This window comes from Saccopteryx leptura, chromosome 6, assembly GCF_036850995.1.
Source record: "Saccopteryx leptura isolate mSacLep1 chromosome 6, mSacLep1_pri_phased_curated, whole genome shotgun sequence".
Classification (NCBI taxonomy): domain Eukaryota; kingdom Metazoa; phylum Chordata; class Mammalia; order Chiroptera; family Emballonuridae; genus Saccopteryx; species Saccopteryx leptura.
In genome coordinates, this window is record NC_089508.1 from 5,358,317 (window position 1) to 5,377,046 (window position 18,730).

Here is an 18,730-nt window from a genome sequence, read left to right on the forward strand (position 1 = left end):
ATGAAGGACAGAAGAACAGCGGTGAAAGGTCCGCGTTAAGGGGCACGGAGCGCTCACGCCGCTGCCGGGTACCAGCACCCTCCCGCCCCAGGCCCGCCGCTCACCACACTCACCGGAAGCGCTCGAACCTCCGGGTGCCCGGTCCTGCCTGCACGCCGCCTCCCAGTCGCTTTCCGCCGGCGCTGAGGCAGCCAACCAATCAGCGGTGGTCTCCGTCCCGCCCCCCGCGCGAACAGCCAATGTTGACGCAGCCTGGCCGGAAGTTGTTCCGGCCGGACGGCGTTTCCACGGACGCCCAGGAGGCCACTGGAAGCTGAACCCGCGGTGCAGACAGGCTCGCTTGGGCCGGTAAGTGAGGGAATAAGGGAGGGAGGCTAGGGCGGCGCCGGATGACCAGGCCCTCCCGGAGCCGCCGGCACGACAGCGTCCAGAATAATCCTCCTGAGAGCCCGGCTCGCTGCCTCCTGGGTTCTGGTACCAGCAGGGGCGCGGAGGCTGCCACCGCGCCCCTCGACCCCTCCTCCGCTCGCCGCCAATCCGGCCTGTCGCCCACTCCCGCCGGCACCGACCCTTCATCCTCTCCCACCTCTTCCCTTTCCTCAAGTGTGTGCCCTGTGCCGGGGGCTCTGCCTATAGTATCGCTCTTAGTCCCCTCCACGGTGAGGTTGGGAGGCTCCTTTATGCCCATTTCACAGAGGAGGAAGCCGAGGGTGAAGCAGAGAGGTCATTTGACTTGCCCAAGGTCTGGAAACGAGAGTGCCAAAGCCGGCTCAGAAATCCAGGACCGTGTGACCCCAGAATTCCTGATCTTCCCACTGCACTGCGCCTCCTTCGTGCACACAGCCCCCCTCCCCGCCCCCTACGGCGACACATAAACAATTGCCGGTGCAGAGGCTGAGGATGTAGGACGGGAAGAGGGAGGGGAGGTTATACCGAGGTCAGCGTTCAGCATGGGGCAGCTGATGCAATGACCAGCTAATAGTTCGGCTCATTGGTCTCCACCCCCCTCCCCCACAAACACACACTCACACACACACCCCTGATTGGACAGTCTCCTCAAGGAAATCAGTCAAGAGGCTCAAGTGTTTGGGAGAAACTGGGTGATTTATAAGAAACCCCTACGGCAGATAGCCGGAGGGGTGGGGTAAACAGGAACAAAGGAGGCTTTTCTCAAAAGGAAACTGAAAGAAAGAGGGAGGAAGGCTATAAAAGAAGAGCCCAGCTGCACAGGGCAGTCTCTGCTCCTCCACTGACCACCTCTGCGGTGTCTCACACCACCCAGGTATGTCCTGTCATCTTTTGTTAGGCTTATCAGTATTTTTACCAGCCTTTCCCCAAAGTGCTGGAAACTGGTCTACAGAGGGGAGGCTGTCTCTTGTAGGATTGGGGTGTTGTACATTTTATTTCATCCCAGAGTTCAGTTGATTCACATATTCCCTAGGAAATGGGGATACTGGGTGAGCAGTTGCCTGTGTGGGTTCATAGTTTTAGTGTTGGTACCTTCATGTGGGCTGTCATGTTTCTCTGAAGAGGCCTGCTTAAATAGTCAACATCCAAACATATTAGCAGGCCTACCTTACATGCCTGGCTTTATAGAGATGCATGTCTTTTTTGCCTTTTCAGATAATGTTCATTTTATTACTTGGAAAGGAAAATAACCTTTCCTCTCAGGGTTTACAAAAAAAGTGAACATAATCTGTCCCAAGGTCTGAAGTGTTAGAGAACTCCTTGTTCTAAAGAAGTCATCTTCTTGTCCTCTGGGAGCTTGACTGTCAAAGGCCATGGTCAGCCACACTCTGGGTCCAGGGTGGGAAGGATGGTGGCCCACCTCTTCATCTCTTTGTTTTAGATTGTCGTCTTGGTTACACAGATAAAGCAACTCTCCTTAAAGCGTCAAAGCCCCACGGGCAGTGTGTAGGTGTGATACTTAAGACCGTGGTCCTTAGCGTTTTGGCACCTCAGACCCCTTTGGAAATGTAATGATACCTGGATACTCTGCTTAGAGTATATACCAATGTGTATGCAAACCAGAGATGTAATTCCAGAGGTTCCAAACTCTGGGTTAAAAACCCCTGAAGTTAAACTTGGTTCTAGAAGTTAGTTAACAAGGAAATAAAGGAGGATGCTGAGGAGATGGCAGAAACTGTGGCCATTGGGTGGTACATGAGATGAGAGAGGTGACCAGCGCTGTTCTTTCCTCTGATCATTCCTGATGTACTTAACTCCCAAAGTTGCATCACACACACACACTGGTGAACTCAACACCCAGAGTTGCATCACACACACACACACACACACACATACACACACTAGTGAACTCAACTCCCAAAGTTGCATCATACACACACACACACACACAGAGTGATGTACTCAATTCCCGAAGTTGCATCACACACACACACACACACACACACACACACTGGTGAATTCAACACCCAGAGTTGCATCATATACACACACACACAGTGATGTATTCAACTCCCAAAGTTGCATCACACACACACACACAGATGAACTCAACACCCAGAGTTGCATCATACACACACACACACACACACACACACACACGTACTTAACTCCCGAAGTTGCATCACACACACACACACACACATACACTGGTGAACTCAACTCCCGAAGTTGCATCACACACACACACATACACGCACACGCACACACACACACACACACACACACACACTGATGTACTCAACTCTCGAAGTTGCATCACACACACAAACACACACTGGTGAACTCCCAAAGTTGCATCAAACACACACACACACACACACACACACACACACTGATGTACTCAACTCCCGAAGTTGCATCACACACACACACACACACAAACACACACTGGTGAACTCCCGAAGTTGTATCATACACATGCACACGCACATGCACACACACACACACTGATGTACTCAACACCTGAAGTTGCATCATACACACACACAAACAATTCATAGTATGGGTCATTCCCACACAGTATCTGCCTTGTGATCACAGGGAGACCTCGTCTTTCCCTCAGTCAGATTTGGTTCCCACGTGCCTCTTCTTAAATGGGATTCTGATATTTAAAGACACGTGTTTTTCCCTACTACATGGACACTAAACGCAGGCCCCGTTTGTCTGGTTAATTATCTACAGTGGACTGGCTCCTTTGCAGGGGAAGATTGGCTGTCCCAGGATCACCCAGTCATTGTACCTGGCACTTTCTCTGGGAGTTTTTTATTACTTATTCATTTTAGAGAGGAGAGAAAGAGAAAGGGGGGAGGAGCAGGAAGGATCAACTCCCATATGTGCCTTGACCAGGCAAGCCCTGGGTTTTGAACCAGTGACTTCAGTGTTCCCAGGTCGATGCTTTATCCACTGCGCCACCACAGGTCAGGCTCCCTGGGAGTTTTTAAGTGTAATTTCAGCCTGTACTTCGTTTGGTCCTACCCACAGACTTCAGAACTTTACTGATAATGTTGGTAAGATGCTGTAGGGACTTAACTCGTGTTTATATCAATTGCAGAAGTTATAATAAGCCAGTGTGCCACAAAAAATTTTAAAACATGAAATACCTAACTATTGAGTCAGGGGTTCTGACCTCTTTTCCTTTAAATTGCCAAATTTAAAAAAAATGGCAACAGCCAATACAACAGTAGCCATCCAGTGGGGATGCACTGTCTTGAACCATAAATACAGGCGTGGACAAAAGTAAGTTTAGAGTTGTGAGTACGTGAAACAGAGAGTAGACTACAAGAACGTGTGAATAGTGTGAATAATCCACATGCCTTTTTCCATACAAACAATCATAAACCTACTTTTGCCCACCTCTGTATCTAGGTCACATAATAGCGTTGCATCTCATTGGTCACATCGTATAACATAAGGTCGTGACTGATTGGTTAATTCTTAGTACCAGAAACTCTTATATACAAATGTAGGTACCTGATTTTTTTTAAGTCACTTAGGAGCAAAAAGGGTAAGTAATTACTATTATTTATTTATTTATAAGTCTAAATGATACCTACTCTTTTTATCAGGTTGGCAAAAAAAACATATTATTTGGTGTGCCACAGAATTTTAATCATTAGCTCATGTGTGCCATGAGATGAAAAAGGTTGAAAGTCTCTGGCCTTATGGTAAAATTGGTTTCGTGTCACTGCACTTCAAGTGGCCAAAACTATTGATGATATTAAAAAAGAACAGACTGGGCCCTGGCCGGTTGGCTCAGTGGTAGAGCGTCGGCCTAGCGTGCAGAGGACCCGGGTTCGATTCCCGGCCAGGGCACACAGGAGAAGCGCCCATTTGCTTCTCCACCCCTCCGCTGCGCTTTCCTCTCTGTCTCTCTCTTCCCCTCCCGCAGCCAAGGCTCCATTGGAGCAAAGATGGCCCGGGCGCTGGGGATGGCTCCTTGGCCTCTGCCTCAGGCGCTAGAGTGGCTCTGGTCGCAACATGGCGACGCCCAGGATGGGCAGATTATCGCCCCCTGGTGGACAGAGCGTAGCCCCTGGTGGGCGTGCCGGGTGGATCCCGGTCGGGCGCATGCGGGAGTCTGTCTGAGTGTCTCTCCCTGTTTCCAGCTTCAAAAAAAAAAAAAAAAAAAAAAAGAACAGACTGGCCTGACCAGGCGGTGGCGCAGTGGATAGAGCATCGGACTGGGATGCGGAGGACCCAGGTTCGAGATCCCGAGGTCGCCAGCTTGAGCGCAGGCTCATCTGGTTTGAGCAAAAGCTCACCAGCTTGGACCCAAGGTCACTGCCTCAAGCAAGGGGTTACTCGGTCTGCTGAAGGCCCATGGTAAAGGCACATATGAGAAAGCAATCAATGAACAACTAAGGTGTCACAACAAAAAACTGCTGATTGATGCTTCTCATCTCTCTCCATTCCTGTCTGTCTATCCGTATCTATCCCTCTTTCTGACTCTCTCTCTGTCTCTGTAAAAAAATTAAAAAAAAAAAAAAGAACAGACTGAACTGTACACCCAGCTTTGCAAACTGGGAGAATCTGGGATCGTGGGTACAAGTAGCTGGACATGCTCTTTGGTCGTTTGTGGCCAGAAATAATTTTCTTCACTTTGCTATTTGAGAGAGGCTTGAGTGTTTCTCCTCCTTGGCGCTAGTCAGAGGTGCATCCACATTCCCTCTCTTTGATACAGACTTCCCAAAACTGTGACCTTTGTTATCTAAGCACACTTCCCTTTCTGGGAGTTGAGGTGGTTTTCAGCAAGCGGGGGTGGGGACCCATCTTTGTTTCAGTTTTACGATCTCTGATTTTACAGAGGATGGTTTCGTGGAAGCTTGCATACCGTTTTAAACAAATACTTAGCCATGCTTGAGAGCAGGCTCATCTGGTTTGAGCAAAACTCACCAGCTTGGACCCAAGGTCACTGGCTCCAGCAAGGGGGTTACTTGGTCTGCTGAAGGTCCGCGGTCAAGGCACATATGAGAGAGCAATCAATGAACAACTAAGGTGTCGCAATGCGCAACGAAAAACTAATGATTGATGCTTCTCATCTCTCCGTTCCTGTCTGTCCCTGTCTATCCCTCTCTCTGACTCTCTCTCTGTCTCTGTAAAAAAATAAATAAAAAATAAATCCTTAGCCATGGATAAATAAAAACAAATTACCCTTCAAATTTGTGTTTGGTTACTAGAAAAAAAAAATTTAAAGGTTAAAGAAAGTAATCACTCATTAAACCTCTCCCAGTGGGCCGATGCTGGGCTAGCGCACTTACTGGCCTGAATGACTGCACTCACCGTGCACCGTCCTGCAGTGAGTGTGGGGTGGCTGTTCCCACTTGACAGGTCAGAGGCTGGGGCTCGTTCCAGGTCAGTAACCTGTGGGATACCACTTGACAGCGTAGGCTCTCGGGTGAAACGGCATTGAGTTTGTATCCTGACTCTACCACGTACGTGTTGTGTTACCTTGGGCAAGTTTTTCAACCTCTGTGTGCCTCGGTTCACTCATTTATGAAATGAAGATGAGTCTGTCTCTTAAGTCTGCGGTGAATTAATATGGATAAGGTGCTTAGAACAATAGCCAGTACAGAAGTGATGGGAGATGGGCTGCTCTGTCGTAGCCTCATTGTCATTGTCACCCTCATTCAAGGGGCCACAGCAAGTTACAGCTGGAGCTCTGGGGCCCTCACAGACAGCACTTGCAATGCATTTATCTCTTGCTTTACAGTTTACAAAATGCTACCACATAGTTTTTTTCTCATAACAGCCTTTGAGGTAGGTGAAGAGGTTCCTGATTCCATCACTTTATAGATAAGGAAGCTGACACTCAGAAAGGGGAAGTGACTGACCGAAATGGGGACTGATTGTGGCCAGTCTTAGCCCACGGCAGCATCAGGTGGCCTGCCCTGTGCTCCTCCCCCCCGGGTTAATAGTAATAACGTCTAGTAGAAGGTGCAGGTAGGTACACCTTCTTCAAAGTTGCGCAGTTAAATAAGGCAGCAGGTCCAGTGGACAGGCTATGTCAAGTTCTGACCTCCTTTGGAACCCGGACAGAAAGGGGCTGCCCTTGACTGCAGACCTTGCTTCATCTGAGAACAGAGCCGCTGGCCAGCGAGGTAGCCACTTGCTTAGCAGTAGGTTTATAACCAACCCGTTGGGAAAGAAGAACTAGATAGGAGAACGAAACAGAAGCAATGCTTTGTCAATATCACGCTGTCTCTCTCTCTCTCCCTCCCTCCATCTTCTCCCACACAGTTTGGACCACTGAGTGACTCTTCCAACGCCTAGCTGTCAACCTTGGTCCTGGGAGATGGCCGACGAGTCCAACGGAGGGCAGGGGTGTGTCTCCCCGCTGGAGCTGTTCAACAGCATAACTGCCCAAGGGGAGCGTGTGAGAGCCCTCAAAGCTGGGCAGGCATCCAAGGTGGGTGATGTTGCTGGGTGCCCACACGCGCACCCACCAGCCACGCCTGCTGGGTGGTGCTCCCCTGAGCAGACCGTTCCCGCAGTAACCGCTGTCACTACCGCTGTGCTCTTACACGTGTCTTCTCCTTCATCAACGCTGCGGGCGCATGCAATCTAACGAAAAGCCGCTGAAATACAGCAGTCGTCCACCCACCCTTCCCCATTTCCTGCTCCCAGAAACACGGATTTTCTGTTCCTTTTGCTGATTCTTTTGATTTGTAATCCCCCATATCTCTCAAAATCATGCCTATTACATTCTCCTCGTTGATTTTCCCGTCCAAGGCTTTCACTGTGGACGCTGAGGACGGAGCACTTTCATAAACACGCTCTGCCCCTCCAGTCTCCTGGTACCTGTGTCCTTTGGTGAACACTAGCACTGACATTATTCTGACCTTTGGTGGGGCGCCGCTGACCCATTGAGTATACTAGTGCTTTTCCGTTCCTGCCAACTTCGTTTTCTCTGGAGTTAATTTGTAAGATTTTCTTTTTGCTTGGCTTTTTTGTGGACAAATGGTACTGAGTCCCCAAGCTCTCCCTCAGTTGGGTGCACCGCCCCTGGAGGCACGCACATCGGTCAGTCGGCCAAGTTCGTGAAGAGGTCCCTCCCAGACCTGCGCCCGCTCTGCTCTGGACCAGGGCCCGCCGTGGGCCCTTCTCTTGCTGTCCACGTAGGGTGCCCTGTTTCTCTCCGCTCCCGGTTCCCCGACCCTCCGTCTTACTCCTTGGTGTGAGCTGTGGGCAGAGCACACCCTTTAGTGGTTCTGAAAAGTTACTGCTAAGGAAATAATGGGGGGAGGGCTCTTGCGTGCCCTGGTAGTATCTTCATTTTACCTGACATTAGATAACTCGCTGGGTATGGAATTCTAAAGTGTAACGGAGTCCTGAAGCCTCCGCTCCCGGGGCTGCCGCGGCACAGGCACGGTGGGCGGTGCCTTGGCTTCGCTGCGCATGCGCGCTGGCCGGATCTTCCCTTCGCGCGGGTGTTCCGAACTTTCCCGGAATGGGTGCTCTCTCAGTGCTCCTTTAAACCTAGGAATTCACAATCTTTAAATCTCAGAAATTATATTATTTCTCGATCTCTTCTGGGTTTTGGGGGGAGGGGGCGTTACTGATTTTTTAAATTCAGAAACTGAGCCTTTGATCCTTTTTTTTTTTAAGATTTTATTTATTGATTTTCTGGGGGATAGAGGGAGGCAGTATGAAGTGTCAACTCATAGCTGCTTCACCTTAGCTGTTCATTGCTTGCTTGGTGCTCGTCGTATGTACCTTGACCGGTAAGCCCGTGGTTTCGAACTGGCAACCGCAGCATTCCAGGTCCACACTCTGTCCCCTGCGCCACGACGGGCCAGACTGATCTTATTTTTTGACTTTTTTATTTTTCTTCTTCTTGTTCTTCTTCCAGGAATATTTCCTCAACTTCTAACCCACCTATGGTTTTTTCACTTACCTATAATTTTTAACTTCCAGGAGCTCATGCAGTCTCTGAATGTTCCTTTCCTCATAACGCCCTGTCCTTACCTTATAGGTACAGTGTCCTTTTATCTCTGAGATCCAGTGATCATTTTCCTGAAGTCCTCTTCTGCCCTTCAGAGGAGCCCACAAGTGTCTGGTGACGCTGGCTGGCCCTGGTGTGGCAGGGGGCTGCGCCCGAAAGCTGGCCGCTCTGTCCCTGTGGGAGGGGTGTGTCCCTGTGGGAGGGGCGTGTCGTTGCGGGTTCCTTCCCTATGAGCCGGGCATGTCTGTGAGGTTCCATCCCTGTGCGAGGGGCGTGTCCGTGTAGGCTCCGTCCCTGGAGGGCTGCCAGACTGCACCCTTGTGTTGGGGAGTCTCTAGTGCCAAGGTCTTTAGGCCGCTTCTTTGAAGTTAGTCAAGTTCCCAGAGGGGGCTCCTGTAGTCTGCTGTCCAGAGGTACAAGTGTGGTGCCAGCGCGGTGCAGCAGAGTGAGACGGGAGCTGGGCTGCCTGAGCCTTCACGGAAGCCCCCTGTTCTCCATGTGCTGCCCCTGCTGGGCACAGTGCCCCAGTGTGGACACGTTTCAGTCTTCCTCTCTAGACACTAAACCTCTGGATGGGGGGGTGGGGTCACTCATTCGGCTAGGTAGGGAGCCTGGGTAGAGACCTGAATACCTGCTTCTTAGCCAGACGTTCAACCGGGGCCTGTTTTTATAGCTCACGTGTACCGTCACTAACGCCCCGCCTCCTGGGGGCTGCACACGGTGGAAGTCCAGTCGCTGCCCAGTACTTCCACAACAGCTGAGCATTTGTTCTTCTCGCCAGTTACCAGCCACCCTCAGCTCTCCGGCCCCTGAGACCCTGCTGCCGTGTCCTCCTCGCTCTTGCTGCGGGAGTCTCAGACGTGTGATCCATCCATGTGTCTAGCAGGGACCCCAGCACCTCCTGTTCTGGGATGCTCCGCTCCTGGGTCACCTGGTAGCTTCTTCTGCACGACTTCCTCCATTACCATTTTTCACCCCTGTTGTCTTCTTTTCAAAAATCTCTTCCTAGGCTCTCACCAGATGGCGCAAACCAATTCATGCTCACCCTAGTAGTGTATTGTGACTCTTTGGACCCAAATAAAACATTACATTTTAAAAGAAATAATAGTACTGAAAGAAAGTACATAATGCCAAAAAAAAAAAAAAAAAGGGAAGCTGAGCCTGAGCAGGCAGTGGCGCCGTGGACAGAGCGTTGGACTGGGATGCAGAGGACCCAGGCTCAAAACCCTAAGGTCACCTGCTTGAGCATGGGCTCATCTGCTTGAGCGCAGGGTCACTGGCTTGAGCATGGGATCGTAGATATGATCCATGGCTGCTAGTGTGAGCCCAAGGTCACTGGCTTGAGCAAGGGGTCACTCAGTCTGTGTAGCCCCCTAGTCAAGGTACATATGAGAAAGCAATCAATGAACAACTAAGGTGCTACAAAGAGGAATTGATGCTTCTTATCTCTCTCCCTGTCTGTCTGTCCCTATCTGTCCCTCTCTGACTCTGTCTCTGTCAAAAAAACAAACAAACCCAGGATACTCACAGAAAGAGGTTTACATAGGGTGGTTCAATGGATGGGACTAAGTTGTTTTTAAAAAAAAATCTAAGGACCCAACTGTGGATTATTTACTCTATAGACCCATTTTGGGAACTTAACAGTGTCACTTTGTCCATTTAACATTAAATTTGAATAACATTTAATGCTTTCATTAGTGATTCCAGTCATGTTCATTACTTAACACAGTGGCGTGACTCTCCAGGCACGGTCTCTGACTAAGCTTCGTCTGCAGACACCCGCCCGGAAAGAGGGGTCAGAGGTCGGACACTGAGACCAGAGTTCAGTGATGCGATTCAGACGTCAGTGTGTATCTGACCCCGAAATGTATTGCACTGGAAGCACCTGACGTTTTAGAAGTTCGCTTGAAGAACATAGCCGAGCCACTGTGGGAACACCAGCCCAGGGCCGCGCTGCGGGCGCTCACCCGCTGTCTCCGCCGTCTGTCTGGGGAGTAAGAGTCGCTGCTTTCAGAAACTAGCTCACTAGAGCAGGAAGTCTGCTGGGGGGACAGGTCACCCTCTGGGACTCAGCCTTAGACAGTAGCTAAGGCTGTGCACAGTTTGAGCAAGACTCGGGAAATGCCACTGGACCCTAGTGGTTAGGATAGAGAGCAGAGCCTTTTTCTTTCTTTAGTTTAGTAAACTTTTTAAATTGAAATATACCTTTCACTCAGAAAAGCGTGGGATCATAAGCAGGCAGCTCACGGAACTTTCCCGGTAAGATCCGTATCTGTGGAACCAGCCCCCCTAGTCACTGCCTCACCCCCCACCCCCGGGAGGCCTCCACCCCGACCCTCCAGCACGGAGAGTTCTGCCTGTGTTTGAACTCCGTGTAGTCCAGTAGTATATGCTCTCTGCGTCTGGCTTTTTTTTTTTTTTTTTTTTTTTTAAGAACATCAGCTTTTAAATTCTGTTTCGGTGTTCTGGTTCAGGTTAGATTGAGAACAAGAAAATAGACAAGGTGAACCTGCTCGTCTATTTCAGTCCCATTCACACTCTCGACAGTCTTCAAGCAGGGACACTGGTCAAATGTCTGCCTTTCATCAAGTCGCCTAGTCGCAAGCAGTTAGTTGAGATTGGTTGTGGAATGTCAACACAGCCAGGAGTTACAGGTTTATTGACTACATTCTTCTTCAGAGCAAGGTAATTCTTCCCGTAACTAACCGGATAGGTCATGCTGCTCAACATTTGTTCTGCTGTATGCACCGAGCCTAGGCACTGCAGAAATGAAGTGTGCAAAACACACCTGCCTGTCTAACCGGGGCAGACACTCTGTTTGTATGAGGTCTCTCTGTAGGCTCATTGATTCCACAACTCCGGCTTGTTTAAATGAACCCCAGGTGGTTTGAGTGTTAGAAACAAACCCGTCCACAGACGCGCCCCACAAGGCAGGCGGTCCCTGCGCCCCGGTGCGCACCTGCTGGCGGGTTCTCTGCGCGGAGGGTCCTGTAGGCTTTTGTCACCTGGGAAGCCCAGCTTATAGCACATTCTGTGAAAACGCCAAATGGATATGTTTGTATTTTCCTTAGCAAGCAAATTGGACTGTGGCTATCTCGGTTTACATGCTAATTCACCAGTCTAATTATGGGAGTAGAGCTTTAGGGCATTATGTGACTAATCTGCCTAATTAGGTCTCCTCTTTGAAGTGCTAGACTTCCAGGAGTGGTGGTACCTCCTGAAAGAGAATTCCAGAATACCCAAGGATACACTTGACTTGTTTTTATTATGCTTATTTTAAAACCATAAACATGCAAACCCTATTTCCTGTGACTCCCTCCTCCTTGTGACCTGAAAGCTTATCGTTTTTCCTTGCCTTTATCTGTTTATTCTCTTGTTCTATTTTTTTCTCTATTGAATTTATTGGGATTACATTTTTTAATAGGGTTTCAGGTGTACAATTCTATAACACGTCATCTGCATATGCATTGTGTGTTCCCCACCCCAAGTCAAGTCTCCCTCCATCATCATCTACCCCTCTACCTCCTCTACCTCCCCCGCCCCCAGCTTTGTGTGTTTTCATGTTGTCTATTTGAGCTGCTGTTACCATCCTGGGTGGTCAAGTTTCTGTAACATTCATCACAACCTGTGCAGAATGTTCCCGCAAGCTCACTGCAGAACTCAGTACACATGAGCAGAGGGCCTTGGTCTCAGCATCAGCCGTGTCTGAGAGCTCTCTGGTGCGGTGACTCTGACGTCAGCAGTGTATGTCATGTCACTGCTCACCCCCACAGTGTTGGACGGTGACCCAGAGCACTAGCATGACATCAAAATATGTAGAATACTCTCAGGCCCACACTTGCTGTGTGTCCGTGGGCATGCTCCTTCACCTCTCTGAGTCTCAAGTTCTTTAACTGGAACAGGACAGTGACAGCGAGGCCTGCCTCACAGGGTTGCTGGGAGAGTAAACGGAATCACGCGTGGGACAGTGTCAGCATGGTGCCTGCCGCACAGCGCGGTGAGCTCAGCAGCTCTTCACTGACACTGATACCATCACCCTTCACCCTCCTTCCTGTGTTCAGGATGAAGTGGACGCTGCAGTGAAGATGCTGTTATCCCTAAAAACGAGCTACAAGGCTGCCCTGGGGGAGGACTACAAGGCCAACTGCCCTCCAGGGAACTCGGCGCCTGGGGGTGACAGTGGCCCGGCCGCCAAGGGAGCTGAAGAGGATTTCGTGGACCCGTGGACAGTACAGACGAGCAATGCCAAAGGCATTGACTATGACAAGCTCATCGGTATGTCCTGGAAGAGCCCAGACTTTTAGAAGTGATTCCATTGATGTTGTTCCTGTTAAATTAATCATAACATCAGTCAAGCTGCAATGCCAAGAAAAAAATATATAGATCCTAAAATCGTTGGGTGATGTATTATATTCCTAAAGGAAGATTTTTAAATACAGTAACAATATAAAGTTTAATGCAAAATAACGACCTATAGTAGATAGCTTAGCTTGACCTTTTTCCTTTTTTGAACAGTTTCGAACTTGGGAAAGGTCTATTGAAAGGAGCACCTTTGCAGTCATTGAAGTTGTCTTTCACTCAGTGGTTACAAGTCAGTCACAGATGTTGCAAGTTAGCTTAAGAAGGGTGACTGCTCACAGGGGCCGTTGTCATTTCCAGGCCCTTCCTTGAGGGGTTTCCTGCTCAGGAAAGTCCTCACTCTGACACCATTGCTAAGCATCAAAGAAGAAACACACCAAAATGTTCTTATTCAAGTAAAAGCGATTTTCCATGATTTTTAAGTAGATTATCAATGAGGGAAAATTCACTTGAGGACAGAAGTTAATTAAGTTCAACAGTTAAAAAGTATTAAAAAGTGTAGTCAGCATATATAAATTATACCTTAATAAGTAGTACGGAGCTGTGTGCGTGTGTACATGTGTACATGCACATCCAAAGTTGCTAGATCGCATTCTAGATATGATTCCCATCAGAATACAATCCCAGCCTGACCAGGCAGTGGCACAGTGGATAGAGCATCGGACTGGGACACAGAGGACCCAGGTTCTAAACCCCGAGGTCCCCGGCTTGAGTGCAGGCTCACCAGCTTGAGTGGGGTCGCTGGCTTGAGCCCAAAGTTCGCTGGCTTGAAGCCCAAGGTCACTGGCTTGAGCAAGGGGTCACTGCTCTGCTGTAGCCCTCCGGTCAAGGCACATATGGGAAAACAATCAATGAACAACTAAGGTGCCACAACGAAGAATTTATTCTTCTCATCCCTCTCCCTTCCTGTCTTTCCCTGTCTCTGTCTCTCTCTCTGTCTCAAAAAAAAAAAAAAAGTACAATCCCAGACAAAACAGCATTTTATTCTGTAACTTGTTTTCTGTTTTGCTGGTTGTTACCTCAGCTGTCATTGTTAACACAAAGACACTGAACTTTGTGTTGGGGGAAGGCCCGGAAGCAGAGGCCTGACGGGGTTTGGGCTCATTAAGACTGCACGTGGGATTAGCAGCTTTGCGCCTTGTCTTGGTAATTCCAGGTCACCAAACCTCCCACCACTTAAGATAGTCATCTCTTTTCCCAATTTTTTTTTCCAGTTCGGTTCGGAAGCAGTAAAATCGACAAGGAGCTGGTGAACCGAATAGAGAGAGCGACGGGCCAGAGACCACATCGCTTCCTGCGCAGGGGAATCTTCTTCTCCCACAGGTCAGGGCGCTCTCCTTTGTTCAAAATAGGGTTCTCGGGCTGTTCCCTCGGGCTGCCTGGCACCGTGAGGAAAGGGCACCGGCTGCCCTGTGAGTCACTGGCTGTGGGGTCATGCCCATCCCTTCCCCCTCGGGCCCTTAGTTTAGTAACCTATAAACTGCCCAGTTCACAAGGTGCAGGTTACCTTCTTACAGATGAGACGCATGCCAGATCATGTCCAGGGTTCAAGTTTCCCATGCGATAAGCAGTAGGCTTCCTGAAATGACGTACCCTCTTCCTCCTATTGTGCTGGCCTGCTCATAAATCATATCAAAAGAGAAACTAATAGCGCGTCCACGGAACAGAGCATCCCACCTCGGACCCTGAGTGCCGTGCAGATAGTAACTTCAGGAAATGGACCGGTTCCAGAGGGTTTCTGCCTCCCCCACCGCACCGGTCACCTGGGGCTGGAGCCAGCCCATTTTCAAGACTGTCCAAAATAGGGCTGTTCTGTTCCACTCCCGCTTCACGGTTATGGGGCAACACACATAGGTCACAACACGGCGACCTGCCCCACGCCTCGAATTCTGTGCAGAGAACTCCGGGCCTCATTCAGCCTTTTTTCTGGGCAGAATGTAATCAAAGCCTTTCTTCCTTAATGAGATTTAGTTCGCCTCTTTCAAGTATATAATTGTGTGGTTTTTAGTATATTCACAAGGTTTACAACCATCACCACTGTCTCATTCCAGAACATTTTCATCAACCCAGAAAGAAACCCCCTGCCCATTAGCAGTCAGTCCTGTTCCTCCCCCCACCACCACCACTGGCGGCCACCAGTGCCTTCCTGAGTCTGTGAATTTTCCTCTTCTGCAGGTTTCAGATAAACAGAATCACACGTGAGGCTGTTTGTGTCTGGCCATTTCACTGAGCGTGTATCCAGGCCCATCCGTGTTGTAGCCTGTGTCAGTTGATGGAGGCTTAGGACTTAGAGCTTTTGGCCATTCTCAAATTTGAGCACACCCCACTACCTAATGTCCTCATCTGTGAAATAGGGGATTAGATGAGATATAGCACCCGCTGTCCAGCTGCAAAGAAACAGTCGGTCCTGCCTGGGCTCCCTCACTGGCCGAGGGAGCCCCTGCCGGAAACCACGCGCAGAGCTGAGCTCGGACGGCGCCTCCGTCAGCTGCACGCCTGCCGAGCGCTCCCCCAGGACCTGGCACACAGCGAGCGCTAGCACTGGCGTGTCAGGGACGTCCTGCACGGGCGCCAGGCCGGCTCCGGTGGCCATGCCTGCTTTTCTCATCTGCAAGCCCTTAGAAGTTTGATTTGGTTAGTTCTGAGAGCCAAAGAAGGACTTTTTCCCTCCAAAATTAAGTGTTTTATTATTTCTTTGTTTCAAAAGGAGTGTATGTTCATTCCATGAGGTGCAGTGGGGGCTCAAAACTCAGCACAAAAAGGAGAATGCCCTTAACCCTGTCAGCCCAGAGAGGAGCGCGGTTGGCCCGGCTCAGGGTAGAAGGGGCAGGCATGTGTCGAGTCCTGCTGCATGGATTCCACCCAGACCTCCAGAAAGGTGGCCGTTTCTCTTTCCTTTTGGGAAACTGCCCAGAAACAAGGAACAGTCACACCCTAGGGTGATGGTTTCATACCCTGCCATGTCACAGTCACTGGAAGAGCTGTTGAAAAACACAGACTCCCAGATGTCACCCTGGGCCCTGTGAATCAGCATCTCTGAAGCTGGGGCCCAGACAGTGCAGTGTGGAAATGGCGCTCACGTGATTCTGATGCACAGCGAGGACAGAGGACCCCTCGTGTGCCTCGTCCCTGGACCCCAGACCTGGGGAGGGCGGCTGACTGCAGAGTGACTCCCAGGTGAAGACGCTCGATCCCACCTGGCCGGAGGAGCCATCTCAGCTCTCTGGGAAATTTCTTACTTCCCCTCAGTGAGGACCCTGTGGAACCTGCGATCTCCCCCTCGGGCTCTCTGGAGCCCCAGGACTGGGTGATTCTAAACAGGGACTGTAGTGTTGGCCTGGTGTCACCCGGGACAGTGTATACAGCAGATGGTGCCTCGACGTTGACATTTGTAACAGTTCTGAAAGAGTTTCAGTGGCTGCCCAACCATATCAATCTTTTAAACTCATTATTCCAAACCTTTATGTCTTCTACTTTTAGAACAATCACAGGAGAAACCATTTCGTTAGACATTTCCTGTCATTTTTATAACAAGCATCAAGGATAACAAACTAGTGTTGTCTCAACATTTTCCAATGAGCATAAGCGCCTTGAGTTTTTTCTCAGAAAAAAAAAGAAACACTATTACTTTCTTTTCCCTTTCCTTTAGAGACATGAACCAAGTCCTTGACGCCTATGAAAACAAGAAGCCATTTTATCTGTATACGGGCAGGGGCCCTTCCTCCGAAGCCATGCATGTGGGTCACCTCATCCCGTTTATTTTCACAAAGTAAGTATTGTGTTGTACGGCCTCTCGTGCTTTTTATTAGCAAGCCAGAAACGTTTGTCGTAAACCACGTCTAGAGCCGACCAGACAGGACTAGTTCGTGTCCACGGAACAACCAGCATATTAGAGGGTCGGCGCCTTTGTGTCTCTGTTCACTTAGTTTGTTTCTGGTGTCCCCTTAGAGGGACACGGAGGATGGAGAGAGTCAACCTGACCTGTTCCACACCCACGTGGCTGTAGCCAGTTGTTGCTCTAAACCTTAGTTTCCACATCTGCAAGGTGGAAAACGTAATGCCTGCCTCGTGAAGTCAACCTACGGCTACATACAAATAAAGTGTGTGGAACAGCTAACCTAGAGCTGATGTGCAGGGCGCTCTGAGTTCATAAATGGCATTTGCCCTTATCATTGTGAATGATCAAATTCACAGCATGCTAAAACGTGATTTTGCCTGGTCTGGGGTGGCGCAGTGGATAAAGTGTCGACCTAGGATGCTGAAGTTGCCAGTTCGAAACCCCAGGCTTGCCCAGTCAAGGCACATGCAAGAAGCAATTGCTACAATTTGATGCTTCCTGCTCTTCCCCCCATCTTCTCTCTCTCTCTCCCTGCCTCTCTCTGTCTCTCTCTGTCCTCTCTAAAATCGGTAAATTCTTTTAAAAAAATTAATAAAGATATGTTGTTTTGTAGACAAAAGAAGTTTTTTTTTGTTTTTTGTTTTTTTTTAATTTATTTATTTATTTTTTTTATAGAGACAGAGAGAGATTCAGAGAGAGGGATAGACAGGGACAGAGAGATGAGAAGCATCAACCATTAGTTTTTCGTTGCGCGTTGCAACACCTTAGTTGTTCATTGATTGCTTTCTCGTATGTGCCTTGACCACGGGCCTTCAGCAGACTGAGTAACCCCCTGCTCGAGCCAGCAACCTTGGGCTCAAGCCAGTGAGCTTTTGCTCAAACCAGATGAGCCCACGCTCAAGCTGGCAACCTCGGGGTCTTGAACCTGGATCTTCCGCATCCCAGTCCGACGCTCTATCCACTGCGCCACCGCCTGGTCAGGCGACAAAAGAAGTTTTGACACAAGTTGTTAGTAGGAACTGTGTTTTTAGCTGCCAAACAGCATTTTTCTGCAGGGAAATGTGATGTCACCTTCCTCCCCTGTCTCGTAGGTGGCTGCAGGACGTGTTTAATGTGCCCTTGGTCATCCAGATGACAGACGACGAGAAGTACCTGTGGAAGGACCTGACCCTGGAGCAGGCCCACGGCTACGCTGTGGAGAACGCCAAGGACATCATCGCCTGTGGTTTTGACATCAACAAGACCTTCATCTTCTCTGACCTTGACTACATGGGGTAAGGAGAAAACGTTCGGCTGCCGCCTTTTTTTCTTTTTTTTTCTTTTTTAATTTATTTTTTACAGAGACAGAGAGTGAGTCAGAGAGGATAGACAGGGACAGACAGACAGGAACGGAGAGAGATGAGAAGCATCAATCATTAGTTTTTCATTGCACGTTGCAACACCTTAGTTGTTCATTGATTGCTTTCTCATATGTGCCTTGACCGTGGGCCTTCAGCAGACCGAGTAACCCCTTGCTGGAGCCAGCAACCTTGGGTTCAAGTCAGTGAGCTTTTTGCTCAAACCAGATGAGCCCACACTCAAGCTGGTGACCTCGGGGTCTCGAACCTGGGTCCTCTGAATCCCAGTCCGACACTCTATCCACTGCGCCACTGCGTGGTCAGGCTCGGCTGCCTTTTAAATAAGTACACACAGAGGTCACGTCCTCGTGACCACAGCTGAGTCTGAAACATCCCTGCTGCTCTCTGGCCATGAATGTTTTCTTCCTGTGTTAAGTGTTACAACCTGGTTTAGTGGTTACAGTTCTCATGCTCAGCTGCGACAGAGAAGGACTTCTGCATTGTAGCGTCTCTCCGAGGGTAGTCAGTTCTGCCAAGGTAAGGCGTCTCTTTGTCTTGGCTCACAGAGAAGAGACTCAGTGGTCACACAGTTCCCTCGGTCTAGTTTTTTAAGTCAGCTCCTCACCGGCCAAAATAGTTCTTTCTGAAAATCCTTGAATTGAAACTTCTGAAGTGTTGGAAATTACTACCAAGAACGTGTTAGAAAAGTATTAGAGGATCAGTTTTTAAAATTACTTTTCTTGTGGTTTCCTTGGAGAAACACGATTCTAGAAGGAAGGAGGCTAG

The 18,730-nt window shown here is 49.4% G+C and overlaps 2 protein-coding genes across 7 annotated transcripts in view; one reads left to right on the forward strand and one right to left on the reverse strand.

The window, feature by feature from the left end:
* Positions 1-196, reverse strand: part of WDR25 (WD repeat domain 25) — a 147,573-nt gene extending 147,377 nt beyond the window's left edge. For 2 of the 4 annotated variants that reach the window (XM_066388003.1, XM_066388001.1), the window contains exon 1: positions 114-131. The gene's annotated coding sequence lies outside the window, so the exon portion shown is untranslated. Of the gene's footprint in view, positions 1-113 lie in introns of all 4 variants that reach the window. The other 2 variants (XM_066388002.1, XM_066388004.1) reach the window with 2 other exon arrangements.
* A 79-nt stretch (positions 197-275) lies between these two features.
* WARS1 (tryptophanyl-tRNA synthetase 1) overlaps positions 276-18,730 on the forward strand; it is a 31,167-nt gene continuing 12,712 nt past the window's right edge. Inside the window, exons 1-7 of one of the 3 annotated variants that reach the window (XM_066344024.1) lie at positions 323-348; positions 1,178-1,282; positions 6,706-6,874; positions 12,472-12,685; positions 13,984-14,092; positions 16,419-16,538; positions 17,699-17,881. In XM_066344024.1, coding sequence (XP_066200121.1) covers positions 6,761-6,874; positions 12,472-12,685; positions 13,984-14,092; positions 16,419-16,538; positions 17,699-17,881 — 740 coding nt within the window. In that variant the 5' untranslated portion in view covers positions 323-348; positions 1,178-1,282; positions 6,706-6,760. Of the gene's footprint in view, positions 349-1,177; positions 1,283-5,798; positions 5,821-6,705; positions 6,875-12,471; positions 12,686-13,983; positions 14,093-16,418; positions 16,539-17,698; positions 17,882-18,730 lie in introns of those variants that run through there. The other 2 variants (XM_066344025.1, XM_066344027.1) reach the window with 2 other exon arrangements.